At 35.4% G+C, this 16,650-nt stretch overlaps 1 protein-coding gene across 13 annotated transcripts in view; it reads left to right on the top strand.

The window, feature by feature from the left end:
- Positions 1-16,650, top strand: part of PPFIA2 (PTPRF interacting protein alpha 2) — a 359,571-nt gene that overhangs the window by 278,464 nt on the left and 64,457 nt on the right. For all 13 annotated transcript variants that reach the window (XM_074870681.1, XM_074870680.1, XM_074870675.1 and 10 more), the window contains 3 exons: positions 6,172-6,393; positions 8,661-8,807; positions 10,714-10,848. In XM_074870681.1, coding sequence (XP_074726782.1) covers positions 6,172-6,393; positions 8,661-8,807; positions 10,714-10,848 — 504 coding nt within the window. The remainder of the gene's footprint in view (positions 1-6,171; positions 6,394-8,660; positions 8,808-10,713; positions 10,849-16,650) is intronic.

The raw sequence follows: 16,650 nt of genomic DNA, 5'->3' as shown, positions 1-16,650 counted from the left end.
CTGACCAAATACGTCCATATTTTATAAAGCAACACCTGGCACCCACTTTAGTAGAAGATGAAGGGAGAAGTCTCACAAAATTGAGTCAGTGATGTTTCTTTAGGTTGAGATGCCATCCTAGAATAACAGGGAGTGAAAGAGGAATTATCACCAAGTCCAGTCACCATGAATGTTAGGGTCACAGGCTTATGGCAGATGTGAGGTTATGTCATGTCTGGAGGTGGGTAACAGTATATTCCAGTCTCCAAGAGCTACTGCAGCAATAACATTCTGTTATTTAGAAGCAATTCTGTCTTATATTTACAACCTTTTCTAAATATTGTGATTTTTCTGAAAACAATTCCTTGCTGAACCTTAGCTTGTATGTATTACTTTATTTTTTATGTATGCTTTAGATCATTGCTTTCCTGTCCAAATTCATAGTGGGGGGAAAAAAAAAAAACCAACCTGATTTGGCATGTTATAAGGTTCAGAGAGACCTTATAAAAACTTGTGTTCTTTGCTTGCATATATTTACAATATTTATATGGTCAAATGAACCTTCACATAGTTAGTAAATAGAACTTACTATATGCAGACCTTTGAAAAGCCATTTTAATGTTAGATTTTATGTTGCATGTCAAGAAAATATGTATAATCAAAAGGATGTTTTTTTACAAAAGTTTTCATAGTGTAACATAGTGTCAGAACTCTCCTGGGTTATGCTATTTGCCAAAGTCAGCCAGCCTAACTAACACAGACAGTTGTCTTGAACATTAGGAGGAGAGCCTGAAAGAAATTTGTTCGGCATGAACTCTCAAAAACAACAATGACATTATACTGACTTGAGAACACGGTGAGGATTTCAGTTTTGACACTACGGATTTATGGTGTAATGAACTTGCCAGTACTCCTTTAAAAAAAAAAAAAAAAATTTAGAGAGTGTCTTAGTATAAGGCTAGACATAAGGCACACACTTTTAGGGTTTAAAAAAAAAAAAACAAAACAAAAAAAGCCCACAAAAATAAAAAAACTCAACCAGTGCTTACACCATAACAATGATAGTTTGTTCTAGGAATTCTAAAAGACCAGACTTTTGAATGTTAAGATTACTTTAAATTATTCAAAGATACCTTGTGCTTAGACAGAGCTTAATGTAGTCCTTGGGCATGGAAATGCTTATGCACATGGGCATCATGTGAATCACCTGTGCTCCTTCTACCACGAACTGAGAGGCACTGATGAGGAGCCCTATCTCCCCTGCTGATTGTTCAGAGGTAACCCTGTGAGATTTTTTTTTTTTTTCTTCTCACCACTCTCTGAGGTTAAATTCTAGCACAAAATATGTAATTAATTACTGGTTGATAGTATTTAGACCAAACATATCTGTCTCAGGTGTTTTACAACCGGAGAGAAAAATATCACTTGGAGGTGCTTTTTACTGTTCTTGGGGTTTGCCTTTATAAAATTAGGTTCCTGTGTATATTTTGCAACCTATGTAGTTGACTGTAAGGTTCTTTCAACAAAATAAAATGAAGAAGTACTTTACAATCAATAGCCTGGGACACTTTTACAATTTCTTTGATAACTGCTGTATTTGGTGTCCTTACTCTTTTCTTTTTTTTTTTTTTAACTTAAGTGTACCTCCACTCAGATTGCCTTCAGTATTATTGCTAAGGCTTAATTGAAAGAGCAATATGAAATGACTTAACACAGGCTACAATATTCTGGGTTAGTCTTGTATTATGCTTTCACCTGGTGTTCCTTTTACCATTGTTGTTTTTTACTAGTAAACCAATCTGTAGCTGGTTTTATTATTTCATGGCAGAGAGGAATAGAGGAGAGAAGCAACCATCTAGGGGGGATTTATTGTTATGTGTAATGCTCCAATTTGCTGTCCTTCTCCCTGCTGACACTCCTATGCAAGCAGCAGATTGCCTTGCTGCTGTGTTTTTTGGATCTTGAAAGAAAGAAAATCTGATACCAGGGATGTTAGTGTCCTTTTCATACTCTTTAGCAGTAGGGAACATGAACATTTATTTCTCTCCTCCATTTCCACAGATCTTAAGCAATTCAAAGATTTATTTTTTTTTCCCCTCCCCCAGACATTCCTTGTTTAATCTGTAGTACTCTGTAAGGTGCTCAGTCCTACAGGATATTTTTTGCATTTTTATTTCCTCTGTGGTATGCTGCCTCTGTTGTAGCTGGTACCATTACTGTCATCAGATTTACCTGATTATTTCATCTCCTTTCTGTTTCTCCTCCTAGCTCCCCTCAGTATGTTTGGGTGAGTGTAAAAGCCTGGTTTATGAAGTAAGAGCGTTTCTGAAACTCTTAGTATGGACTGTGAGTTCTCAGTTATTTATCTGGTATGTGGTGATAACCTCCAAAAACCCACAGCAGGCCCTCCTCTTGCTGCTTCTCTTTCCTTCATTCTTTGCAGCGATGAGGAAAGCAAGTGCTACCTTGCTGGGTACAGATGTAGTTGTTCATTTACCTTTGTTTGCTCTCAACTAGCCCAAGCAAAGATGTCTGAGGTTGTATTAGATCTTTCAGGCTGATGCCAACCAGATTTCTCACCTAGCTAAGAAACCTGGGGAAGGGGGCAGAGGGATAGGGCAGAGACCCTTCTGGTGTGTGTAGCAGGCATGTGCAGGTTGCAACTGTGTGTACTTGTTGTGTCTGTAGAAAGCAAAAAAGATGAAGTCAACAATATATGATTATACCATTTCTGCAGCATTGCGATCTAAATAAGAAAATGTGATATGAACAGATGGGCTATCTTTTATTGGATAAACTAATCAGTAAAAAAAAGCGAAGCATTGGTCCGTATGAGCTATTTGCCATGTTTCTTTTTTAAAAGGAAAGCTAGCCATTGCTAGTATATACTTTTATGTGAAATTGCTGAAATTAAAGAATGTGTCCATATGTAGCTTTTTCACAACCACATTTGATAGTCATCATCATGAAATTTGTTGAAGACTTTATTTGGATGACTAAGTTATAAGCCAGATCTGGGGACCAAGTACATTTTTTGTTTGTTTGTTTCTTCTGCTAGAATGTTTCAGCTGGTTAGAAAGTTTTCTTTCATGTTCCTGTCCTCCTTTAAAGACTTCCCAATTGTTTCAGCTTACTTTCAGTACTTTCTTTTTCCCCTTCTCTCTACTAATTTGACACTGTTTCTTGCATATGTTGGGGATTTTAGGTAGTATAGGGATATGACAGTTAAGAATGTGTACTTTGAAACTTTTTTGTGCATGCTCTTTTGAGAAGATTTCCCTTAGTACTTCAGGTAATTAACAGAGATCTATTCAAAACTTAGATTTCATTACTATAAGCATTCAACTAATTTTTTATTTACAAATGGATTGTGATTAATAAATAGCATCATCAACAGGAAACTCTTTGAGTACCAGGAAATATTTCAGCACAAAAAATTCAACCAGATAAAAAAAAATTCAGCTAGATAAAAAGAAAAATTTAAAATTAAAAAAAAAAAAAATATTATGAGGGACGTGGACATTCTTCATAAAACAACTAATAGAGAAGTTGTTGCCATTCTGTCCCTCAGCTTATTCCATAGGGAATTCTTCTGGAGCATGGGAGGTTTCTGCTCCTTTCACTAATTCAGAAAATGCATTTGAATCGGCATCAGCATAGCATATTTTCACATTTTTGTTCAAGCTGCTTTTTGTTTGGGAGAGAAGGGAAAGTATGGCCATAAAACTGTTGGTAAAAACCTTCCTGAGAACCTGAGGAATGTTGTGTCAATTACTCCTTGAATTAATGCTTAATAACTTTCTACCTGTGATCTTTTGGAGTGATTACTCCATGTTATGTATCCGTATAATGATAATAAAATAATAGCAAGGCATAAATGACAAAATGTCAATTAAAATTCCTAGATAAACTTCTAAAGTATGTTTCAAAATTCTAAAAATACCAAATTTTAAGCTGAGGGGTTTTTATTTTTCATTGTATTTTTAAATAAAACTTTTTTAAAATCCCATACTAAGAAAAATTTAAATGTTGACATTTTGGGTAAATTGGAAATTTCAATACCAACAAGCTCTATATATGAATACAGGAATAATGTAAGGCAAAAGTGAACAATGAATAGAATTAAAGCAACTTGTACAAAGAGCTCATCAAAGAACTATGAGGGAAGTTTATGTGCATAAATCAATATATATATATGCATAATTGGCAATCACAGCATTTGTCTAGTGGTGAGAGATTAATTCTAAATACATTTTTATTTGTCTTTCAAAAGTCTCAGATATTAAGTAAATTAGAAAAAGATATCTTTTACATTTAATAATCGAAACACATATAAATTAATATCTTGAGGAAAAACGTTTTATTAATGAAAAGATTTCTTTGCCAGTGAACATACTCCTAGATATTGCACCTTGCCATTTCAAAATTACCAAGGTTTATATCACATAAGCTACATGATCACATGCTATTTATTGCTTTTCAAATTTCTTATTTGGTTTATTATAACCTTGCAGCAATTCCTGGATCAATATTTAGAGAGTTACAGGGCAAATTCAATGCAACGTAAAATCCATTCATCTGTGAGAACTGCTAGAATTGCTGTATGATATTAAACCTGTAAACCAAATTATCACAGATAAAAAAGGTTATCTCTAATTTACACAGTGGAATAAAGTCTGATGGTTAGAATGTTTTATCTTGTTTGAGTACTATTTTGTTTGTATATGTGATAGCTTCATATTAATGGGATTTTGATTCAAGTACACTAACTGAATGCTTTCCAAACAACAAACTAAGTGTAAATAATTTTTTTAATTGCTATTGTCATTTTACTGTGGTGACCTGAAAGTAGATTGATGATGGTTCAGCAGCTAATATAAAATGTCAAGATAATATAATTAACTAGTATAAAGAAAGAAGATTTGGAACTGAATTATCTGATGTAATGAATTTTTAAAGTAAAATAATTTTATTCAATGATCCGCAGAGGGGCAGGTGGTCTTGTTCTGGGTTCATTTTATGGCTGATTGGGAAGGAGTGTTGTTAAAGCCATTAAGCAAAGTAATGTTCTTTGAATTTGTTTGAAGACTTCTATGTAAATATATTTTGGCAATAAAAATACAGAAGTGCTAATGAAAGCAATCTTGCTAGGAATATTTCATATATACACTGCTATACACCCTAGCATCTGAAGGACAACAAGCGCCTTTTAGGACCAATATTCCTATATGATGCTGAGATCCATAGCCTATTTAAAAAGACAGTTACACTGAAATACTTTGTTCCCATACTGCATAATATAAAATTAACCAAGGAATTGGCGCCTAATCAAGAAAGTTAACAGCAAGTTGGACTATTTTGAGTTTATTTTTTCATGTTATAGGTCAAAATCAAATCATTTTGGTTTTTCTTGTTCTTTTTGCCTTTTTTTTTATATGAGATAATTAAATTTGTATGAAACCATGGCTTAGCCTATGCTGGAAAAGGTTAGTGTGACTATTATAATGAGGCAATGCCAGCAAGTCCTGCTAGTGAACACCCTTCTTTCTTGAAATCATTTATTTGCAATATAAATCATATTCTTGAGATCATATTTCAAATGCCATGTGCCATGGGAGTTTTGGACTCCTGGGTTGTTTGGGGTTTTTTTTTATATACCAGGGCTTTCAGCAGCACACAAATTACTTCAGCAGAACTTGTTTCTAACGTAGACCTAACCAGTATGTTATCCAGACTCTAAGCACTTTCTGGTACAGTGAATTGGTGATTTATTAGTGTTGTTTCCTGTCTGCAGTGTGGTCTATTTTGCAAATGAAAGAGACATTAAGTTTAAATTCTGTGTAATTATAGCTAAGAGGTATGGATGTAATTTGGTGCTTTTTAGGAGTAATATTGTTGCAATTTGTACTTGTTTGGTCATAGTGTCAAACTAAAACCATTTTTGTGCAGTATTCTACCCTTAATGCAAACATTTACTTCTCTGTGTTGTTACATTCTAGAATCCCTTGATACGAATTAATACAAATCTTTTGCAATTTTCTCATAACTGCATCTGTTTTATCTACCATGAAAATTGTTTTTGTCTTGCTCGTTTCTTTTGTAATTTTTAAAATAATCTTTGTTTTAAAAATTCTTTAGCTAGAGTCCACATTAAAAGATAATTAATAAATAATGTCACTTCTTTGTTAACAGCGCCTATCAAATGGCTCCATAGACTCAAATGATGAAGCCAGTCAAGTTGTTGAACTTCAGGAATTGCTGGAAAAACAAAACTATGAAATGGCACAAATGAAGGACCGCTTGGCTGCATTGTCTTCCCGGGTGGGAGAGGTAGAGCAGGAAGCCGAGACTGCCAGAAAGGAGCTTATTAAAACAGAGGAAATGAACAGTAAATATCAGAGAGACATTAGAGAGGTAAGGAGTTCACCAAACTCACCTCGTATTTCTTGACTGTTTTTCCTGTGATACCCACTACAAACTGATATAGGCCAATGAATATGAGCAGCAAAAGCTGAGCACTAATAAAAGCCCTTGTACATAGGAAACACAAAATTTACATTAAGAAATAGTACTAGACATCTCTGGATAAAACCATGTTCATATATGTGCGACTCTAATAGGAGGAAGGCAAACTTCTTTGTGTTTTAGCACTACTAGAGTACGTTCTGGCAAGTTTTAGTTATTTTAAGATGAACCGTGTTAAATAGAGGTGCTGGTCATGTAGATAGTCTAAAGTACATTTTTAAAACTCCTGGGCTGTTTTATAAAATGGTGTTATTTACCTAATCAGTTATAATTACTCATGTGTGGTAATTTCATTACTCCTGTTATAATATGCTATTCCCTTCTCTCAATAAATGGAAATATAATTCAATTTTACTTTTCTTTCCTCCTCTTAAATTTGTGGTGCTCCTTAGTACTCCCTGGAGTATCTTCCCTTACATGGATGTTCTCAATATGTGTGGGTGGTTGGCTTCTAGAATCTATTTTAGTATTTTGAAATTAGAGTAGTTATTTTTCTGTTACACTGCTTCCTACAATGTAGGTATTTCATATGGATTTATATATATGTCTGTGTGTATGTATATATGAATTTGTATGTATGAATTTAACATATATTATATATGTGTATATATATATTATTTCCAGTATTCTGGAAGAAATGTTCCTTCAGAACTTCTGATGCCCGACACAGCCTCAAAGTGTCTTCACATCTTTGTACCCTGCCTCTTTTAAGTTTTGTATATTTTTATCTGGTTACAAGGAATACTTTACACCCATAGTTTCTCCTTCACCACTGCTACATTATATCACTAGGGGTCTCTAATACCTCCACTCTCATTTACATTTTGACAAGTATTGCTGTCTCACGGATCCTTGATTGCCACTTGCTGTTTCTCTCTTAAATACCACATTACACCAGCTACAAGCTTAGTTGCTTTCAGCCCTTTGCTTCCTAAGTAGAGTGACCACTGATACATTTGCATGTGGAATAATTACTAAATGTCAGTGCAAAATCTGCTGTGAAAAGTATTTGTAAAGGTGGAAGTGTCTGTCTTCATCATTTCATACTGCCACAAAAGATAGTCTCCCTAATGCAAAAAAAGAAATATCTGCAACAAGAAGGGTAGTTTAGTATTTTATAACTTGGATAAATTATTTGATTTTTCTCTGTATGTTTTTAATGAATTACATACATAATTACTATTTTTATGGTTTTTTTCCAGCAATATGCAAAAGGAACACCTGAATATGGTCCATTTTAGGACTAGCTGTTTGGATCCATTTATATGTTCATTGTGTCTTACTTGAAAAATAATCACACTTCAACACTGCGTTCATAATGTAATACAATACAAACAGCAAGGCATGCTCATCAGTAAATATTTTCATTGTGAAAGATTACATGGCAACCTGTAAGTCTTGTCAAGAGCCAGACACAAGTTTAAAACTAATAAGATTTTCTGCTTTCACTAAAATTAAGTGAAGTGAAATAAACAATGTAATAGACAGACTAAGGATTAATCTATCTAATTTACAGCTATTGACTTCAGTGAGGCCAGCTTGTAATACATGAATAAAAACAGCTCAAGACTTTAAAGAAATCCTTATCAATAACATATATGGATAACATACCCATATGTTATGGTTATAATATGTATCCAACAGTACAGTCATTTGTTTTGCTGAAATTTCAGGGCATGTCATGGGCTGTTTGCTACATGTACTTTGGCAGAAAATTTTAGCAGGACCCAGGAACAAAAGTAGAAATGTGCATATAGATTTTTTTTCCCCACATCACTGCGCTATGTTTCTTCTATTGTGTAACTATATCAGTTTCTCTATTTTCTGATCAAGCCTGATGTTGTTTAAGAAGCAAGCAAGTAAATGTGAGCTTCATTTGCTATGCTTTTTGCACTGAAAAATATAGAAACTAGAAAAATATATAAAAGTAAGGATTGTTTCTGTTTGCTTTACTCAACAGTTACTGCTTTAAATATTGTAGTTATGAGAAATCCCAAAGAAAATAAATTCTATTTAAAACAGAAAAATTACTGCTGAGCATACCTTACATCTCTTTCTACTGTTAGCATGAAAATTAAAATGTATGAAAATTCATTAAAATGAATTTTGTAACATTTCAATTGCATGGTTCTTTATGGGTTTTTCTGTCACACTAGGCAATGGCACAAAAGGAAGATATGGAAGAGAGAATAACTACGCTGGAGAAGCGCTACCTCAGTGCACAGAGAGAATCCACCTCCATACATGACATGAACGATAAGCTGGAAAATGAACTGGCAAACAAGGAAGCCATCTTACGTCAGGTGCAGTATCTGCATTAGTCAGTTGCTTTCTTCATACAGACATAAAAATTAATGCAAAAAAGGGGGCAGACTTACAGTAGGAGGTTTCCACTAGGTTCATCTGTTTGTTTTGAGTCAACAGACCAGTTAATCTATAAAAAAACCCCTAAGTTGTTCAGCACCTCTAAGCTTCATTTTAGCTACTACAACTGTGAATACCAAATCAACATGTACATTTAACATTGGAAAATATGTGTCTTGCATAAATGCACAGTCATATCCCCTAAGTAAAGGATTATCTTTGCTACTTATGTAACAATTTTCTGAATTTTATTTAATTAAAAAAAATTAGTATAAGCAAAAGACATTTGCTTCTGCAGGAAAGATCAAAACTTGCACACAATATATTCTAAAGATTTCATGTATCAGTAGTGTGTAAAAAAAAAAAAAAATTTACAAAGCTAAACTATCTGTGAACATCTTTTTAAAAAGATTATAACATGACTGTACAGCTTTCTGTCATAGTACTTTGTTTCCATGGTGATTCCAAAAGCTGAAGTGTAAAGTGAATAGAAAACACTGGTTTGTAATTTGAAGAATACAATGTCAACTGAAAGCTAACATGAAATTAATATAATTCAAACTGTAAAAGATGAAATTGCTCCTCAGCCCGAGTATCAGATGTCTTTATTTTTTTCACCTATGTCTTCAAACAATATAAAATGCTATATGGGAAAAACCTGTATGATAATCTCTGCTTCTATGATTTGTGTGCAAATATATTTACACACACATGCATACATCCCTGTGTGTGTGTGTATGTGTATATATGTATGTGACTATGTCTTCAGGGAAATAAAAACATCAGAACTCAAATTCTCCAGCTTCTGCCAGCTTCCTTTGACTATTTTAAGAGGTATCTTCAATTGTTAGAAAAAAAACCCAAACCACCCAGCAATGGAAGAGTAAGGTGTCTGCATCTGAGTTTTTATTGCTGCCAATGTAAGTCATGCTGTCCTGCAGAGGTCTACCTACTCAAAGCAGTGATCAATAGAACTAGGCTTAGAATATACACAGGCAGACTTAAAGTTGATTTGCAGGATTGTGATGTGAAAAGCCTACCTTCTCATGCTTTTGAAGGACTAAAAAAGAATCTGAAAGCACACTCCTCTTTTTCATTATGTCTTCTATCGCCTGGAATGAGCAGGAAAGTAGGAAACATCAAGCCATTAAAAAATTCTTAATCATGTAGTGCTTCTCAGTAGGCAGAAAATACTGCAGTTATCAAAAGTCCTCCTGTTTCTCCTTAACGGTTATCACAGATTAATCAATTTCACCTCTGTAAAATAAGACTTAATTGTAGCTTCACAATGAACAATATCACTGCACCTTTAGCAAATAGCAACCAGGTTATGGCTCATGAATGAAATGTCAGTTTTAACATTTCCTGATATATGATTGACATTTCTTCAGAAAATTGCATTTGGCGACAGAAACTTTGCTGGGAATTCTATCCTTTTGGAATAGTACTTTGCCGTTTTAACTCATACATAAACTTTTCTGTGAGATGGACTCAGTATTTCCATTTAGAAAATTCTCATTTTACTGGCACCAGTACTTTTATTTTGCTCAGATAAACAACATATCGATCAAAGGAGCTTTTTGTTCATCTTCATTAGTGCCATTTACAACTCCTTTTCTTCACCTTCATATGATCCTTGAGCCTCAAATCACTCATGATTAGTAAGACTGGCAGCCTGCACTGTTCCATGCTTGAATTAATACCTCTCCAATAAGCTGTCACAGGTTGTGGAGTATCTATGCCTTTGTAGTGAGTTTTGATTGCTTCTCCAATACCTAAGAAACTGAAGGAAAATCTTAATTATGGGGGTTTTTTTATACCTGTTTATCTCTCTTTGGCCTTCAGTTGGAAGACAAAAACAGACAGCTGCAAGAGCGTCTGGAGCTGGCTGAGCAGAAGCTGCAGCAGACAATGAGGAAGGCTGAAACCTTACCTGAAGTGGAGGCTGAACTGGCTCAGAGAATTGCAGCTCTGACTAAGGTACTGCCCTGAGAAATAGGTTCACTTCAGAAAACCCACTGTTTCACACTGATTTGAATCCTGATTCCTCACCTCAAGGACTAAACAGAAGTAGTATCAAGCTAATTTGAAAGAAGAAAATGGATTCATTTTACTGTGTAAGAGTTTCTAATTTAAGGGGAGAGGGGTGGGGGGAAGTCCCATTCCTACACTTAGTTCTTCTGGACGTTTTCATACACTATGTATATGAAACAACAATTATTTTCATTCAAATAAGTGCTATAAAATCAAATCTTAGTGGCAGCTGGGATCATTTGTGTAACATAAATGAAGACAACTTGCAGTATATACTTTCAAAGTTTGTTTTGAATGATTCTTTGTATCAGATATCTGGAAAGAAAAATGTGAAACCCTGAGAGGACTTCAAACTATTTTTTCTGATAAATTTATTATATGGCAACTTTCTTGCAGAAAACTAAAATAAAAATAAATTTTCAGTAGTGTGATTTTCATATTTGGCGTCTAATACTTTCAGGCGTGCATGTAGTTAATACTATAGCTCAGGTATTATCAGCTTCATAAAGACATATAAATATGTTTATTCTTCGTCTCTTAAAATCAGACAAATAAAGAAAAAGACATTTAAGAGATTGTATTACATATCATTCTGATTTATCTAAGCTTTCCTTTTTCTATTGCCAAGGAATGTTTCTAGCTATTTATGTGCCTAGCTCTTTTTAAATTCGATGGCATTTTTTTTTAAATTCTCATGTTTGTATTTATAGTGAAACCTTAAGTGTTGAGCAGCTCATTAATAAAGTCTGATTTTTAAGTAATTTAGTTAAGAACTAGAAGAAAGAGGGACTTCTGGGGAATTTGGGTTGGGGTTTTTTAATTTTATTAAGGCAAGATCATTATTCAGTAATCAAGAATTTGTGCTGTCCACTTTAGGTTTATATGAATGGGTGGGAATCTGAAAGAGAGACTGAAAATGGTGGAAAAAAAGAAGAATCAGCAAAAAGAGACCTACATGAAATACCAAACAAATGTCATTGCATTTTAATAAAAACTCAGGCGCTCATAAGAGCAATCTCTTGGCATTTTAACTTTTTTTTTCCAGTTGTTTCTGATTCAACAAATAATCACATATTCTAATGCCCTCAGTAGCTTAAAAATATTGTTTTCTATTTTAAGAGGATTTTTCCTGAGTTATTTCTCCAGCAATTAGGCACCAGTAAGTATTTTGCAGTCTCAAGCATGTCTTTTCTTGCAACTGCGTTTTTCTTAACATATATTAATGACAAATACTGTAAGAAGAAATCCCATTTCAACCATGCAGAGCACTCAGGGACTTCCATGAGATACTGTTGTTATTGTGACCATAAAGCTGCAGTATACATCTCTGTTTGTCTTCTTACATTATTTCATGGGATGTGGTTAGAGAGCTGTGAATGGAGCTGATGCTTGCTCCACCCCATTTCACTTTGTACTTTATCAAAGTTTTTGCCAAGCGGGAAACTCTGAGAAGTTTATCAGACTGTAATGCTGGTTCTGTTCATTTCTCTGTGATTACATGAAAAACTGAAGAAACTTATATACATGACATGGAGAAGAATGTCAGAATTTGGCCAGCAGGCCAAATAAGCCTGTGTTTTATGTTTCTTATATACAACATCTTTGCAAACTGTAGAGCTTATTAAAGTTCTGCTTTGACAGCTCTGAAGTTTAAAGTCCAGTACTTTTCATGGATCACATAAATGTAGCCTGAAACCAAGGATGACACTGTAGTCACTGCAGCATACTTAAGTAGTTTTAGCTAGCCGGTGTACTGTTACCACACTAGCTATTCAATGAAAGCTGCAAGACCTACATAAAGGGCTGAATAATGCTTAATTAATTTTGCCTTTTTTTGAGCTTTGTGAGCATACACATTGTCAGTAGGGCTCAAATTAGCTGGCTTCAGACTACCTTAAGTCTGCCTACCTGAGCTATGGTCACTGCATGTTCATGTATGCTAAGTAAAAGATGAGTGCCCTGAATCAGCTAGTCCTTCTGCACTGCAAAAAAGTCAAAACTGATTCTCCTTTCTTTTGTACTACCTCAATAAAAGTGGCTTCTCTGAGATTAATGGGGTTACAATCATATGAAAGAGGTGAGTTAAGCCAAATATGTTTTACATGGTTTTTTTTAAAAAGTAGTATGGGATAACTGGAAACCATGACTGCTTCACTGCGGGTAAAATATAACACCAGGTATTTACATGTGGAGATAAAACAGAACAAATGTGTTCTGGATTTGGATGTGATTTCCCTCCCCTCCTCTCAAGTTTCAAATATGCATGTTACAATTCTGCATTCAATTTATTATACTCCTCCTCATAGCACTCAATTTATGATACTCATAATAAATCTGGCTTGGGTTTCTGCAAAAGAAGGATGTAGAATGACATCCTTCTACGGTGTCAGTTTTTAAAACTAGTTGTTTTTTTATATATATGAGTTAGTGAATGTCTTTTGCTACTTTTCCATGCCCAAACTAGTTCATAAGGAGTGAACTTCCAAAAGTTTGGACTATACTGTGAACTCAGATAAGTACCCATAAATTTACCTGAATCATTTGAACTTTTCTTTGGCTTTGTTTTCACTGTGTTCTGCCCATTGGGTGAGCAACTGGAGGGTTAGTCAGCCTGGGGCAGACTAACCTGGAACAGCATGATACCATGTACTGTGCTGTCCTGCCTGGCCGTCGCACTGGTATCTGTCTGGTCATGACAAGTAGCACAGCTCTCAGCATGTATCTCAAGGTTGAGACTGCCATGACTCATTGAGCCACCTTGTACTCACTCTCACAGTATTGGTCTGTTTGCCTGCCCTGAAGAAGAGGCAGTTGGTAGTAGAAAGAACCTCCCTCCAATATTAACCAAACCTTTCTTTATCCTGTAAGATGTTTATTTTCCTCAGAAGGGACAGACATTGGAGCATCCAAAATCTTGAGATGGTTAGTCTGTAAATATGGTTTCTTCTTGCATGTATTCAAGGAGGGGTCTAGTTGAGACAACCAGCATCTCCCTCTTCCATTCACTCACTCCCACTATTAGTCACTCTCCCCTTTGGGTGCTTGTGCAGCAGAGCTACCATGTCACTTCTCTGATCACAAGACAGCAGTCAACATTTTACTCCATCATTCCTGTATGCAGATCACCAGAAATACCAACAGTGCTTTTTAGCTGCATTAGAGAAGCACTGAGATAGAGAAGAGGAAACCATAATCATAATAAACCACATTTAGCATAGTAACAGCTTCAGCTTATTTTAAAGGTGATAAAAAATTACTTGAAAGTTGGAGGCAAGTGGGACATGATGCTTGTTTTGTGACAGTGTGGGGGTCTGGTTTGCATTAAGTAGGGAAGTTGCAAGAAAATGAAAAGAGAAGGTCTGCAGCGGAAAGTATGGAAAGCAGGGAAAGACATTATCCCGCAAGAAGTGGATATGGTTAAACAGAAGCATCTCTCAGAACAAGAGACAGATGTGTTAGCTGGAGAAGGAATCTGATAAATCTTCTGGGGGGAAAAAAAAGAAGTCTTCTATGGGGAGGGAAGTCTAAGAAAACTCCACATTTATAACACAGTACTATCTTCTCAAACCACCCCTTCTCTTGTGCTTCCCTTTCCACAGAAGGTTTTGTCCTGACAGAAGGAAGAAATGAAAGAAGCAAGTTTGACAGAAATAAATTGAAGGAGTTGCTTACTAAACCTAGTGGAGATGTAAAAGATAGTGGGGAAATGAAGGAGGGGCAAGAATGTGTGGATATCTAGTAACTGAAAAGTTTGGTTTCAGAAAAAGGGATGACTTAAGCCAACATACTTTGTCACATTTGTAAGAAGTGAACATGTGAACAAGTAGCTGATAATTTTGTGAGCTGTTGTTACTCAGTCACCATGATCACATATTTTCACCTTCAATTACATAGCTTGATGCAATAATGCATTCTCTCTTCTTGAATAACTCACTCATTCAAAGGATAGCAAAAGGATGTGTGCCGTAAGAAGCCGGTAGAAAATCTGGAGACAACAGGTATTCAAAAGTCAAGGTCACAAAAGTAGAAATTGGCTTGTACCATTAGAAAAGTTTAAATTTGTTCCCGCAGCTCAGCATGAGTAAGAAAAATTATAGCACCTGTACCATACAGGTGCTTTCTGTAAATGAAGTTGGACTTTGTTTTTCAACTAAGATGCAAAGACCTAGAAAATGTGCAGTGCCAACAGTAACAGATGATGTGAAAGCAACATTTTATTTGTGGGCGCATTAGCAGCAGGAGCAGCAGCAGAGTTTTAACAGGGTTAGAGAGAAATAATACAAACTGCTTCGGTATTCCCTCAAAGCAAAATTTGCCTGTTACTGGCTTATACTGGCTATTTCTTTGCTGTTTGCATATAGGGTGCATATAGGGTGCAAAGTGAGCATTAAGACTCATGCGGGTATCTCGTAGGGGTCAGACATTGTTAGTTTTTGTTCATAAATTTTTAATCCAATCTAAGATGCACAATTTGCATATCTATTTATAACTGAATGTGCTGGCTAAATGCTTTAAATATTAGTTGCTGAATACTGCATCATGTGTCTTACTAATCCTCCTGTATAAAGTATTAGCAAACAGGCATGCAAATCGTATATTAAAAAGAAGAATGTAGGGTAAGGTCTGCCAAGCAAGTAGTCACACATGTTCCACTTTAGAAAGCTTTTGACTCAATTAACTCCTAGCAAAGCAAGTCAGAAGAAATCCAACTTCTGTTTATGAACCTCAGAGTCCACAGTTATGCCTTCTGTCTCACATGTATCTGAAATTCTGCTACAAGAACATGACTAACACTGGTGTCTCAGCCTCTGCCTCGTGCCTCAAACCTCAAGGCAGAGATAGAGACATTCAGTATTTTTATGGTAGGCTCCCAGGTCTCTCAAAGAGTCTATTTCAGTGGGAATGTCGGGGGCTGACTAACACACATGGACAACAAAAAAATGTAGCTGCCATAGGCATGTCAGTCAATCCTAACAGTGTGGTGTGGAGAAGTCTGTGCAGGAGGCATTTGCAAATCCCTTAGTTCCCTAGCTGAATTGCTAGGTCTTTTTGTCTGGAGTAAGCTCTCTGAGACCTAGGTTGGGGCCTTCCTCAGCATAAAGGGCAATGAGAGGTGTTGAAACCTTCATTTTGGGAGTATTTTCCAGCTAGGCACACCAGGAGGTGGAGGAGCTGCTCTTTGTCTACAAGTGAGTTTCTGCAAGTGAGAGAAAAAGGGAGTATGTACATGTGTTTCTGTCTCCCTAGTCCTTACAGAGGACACCCTTTTGATTCATGTCCCTGCTGCAGGGGCTGCTCCTGCATTTGCACATAATAACCAGTGGTTAAAATCCCTAAATAGCATTAGAGCCCAGAGTAGATACTAAGGCTGCTCACCTGTGCTTGTTCTCTGCCAGACAAGCAGCTGAGCCTAATTGTTTAATGTATCAATTATTAAATAATTTGGTTCTTTTAGAGTAATACAGAATAACACATTAGGAACAAACAAATAAAATGCATATAGATAAAAGAAACATAAAATATTCAAATGCAATTGAGGTGTTTAGAATAATTACATTTATTTTTATTCTAAGGGATATTGAATTTTAATTAATTTTAAAGTCTCTTTGTCCTACTAAAGTGATGTAAAAGGAGATGAATGTGGAGATCAGCTCTGTTTTCTTTCATTGCTGGAAAATGAAGTACAGGTGCTCTGAGCCACATTCAGAAAGATTTTTTTAACAAGGATGTACCTATCAACATTTTAAT

The sequence above is a fragment of the Strix uralensis genome, chromosome 5 (genome assembly GCF_047716275.1).
Source record: "Strix uralensis isolate ZFMK-TIS-50842 chromosome 5, bStrUra1, whole genome shotgun sequence".
In the NCBI taxonomy this organism is placed as follows: Eukaryota; Metazoa; Chordata; class Aves; order Strigiformes; family Strigidae; genus Strix; species Strix uralensis.
This window is presented reverse-complemented; position numbering and strand designations above follow the sequence as displayed.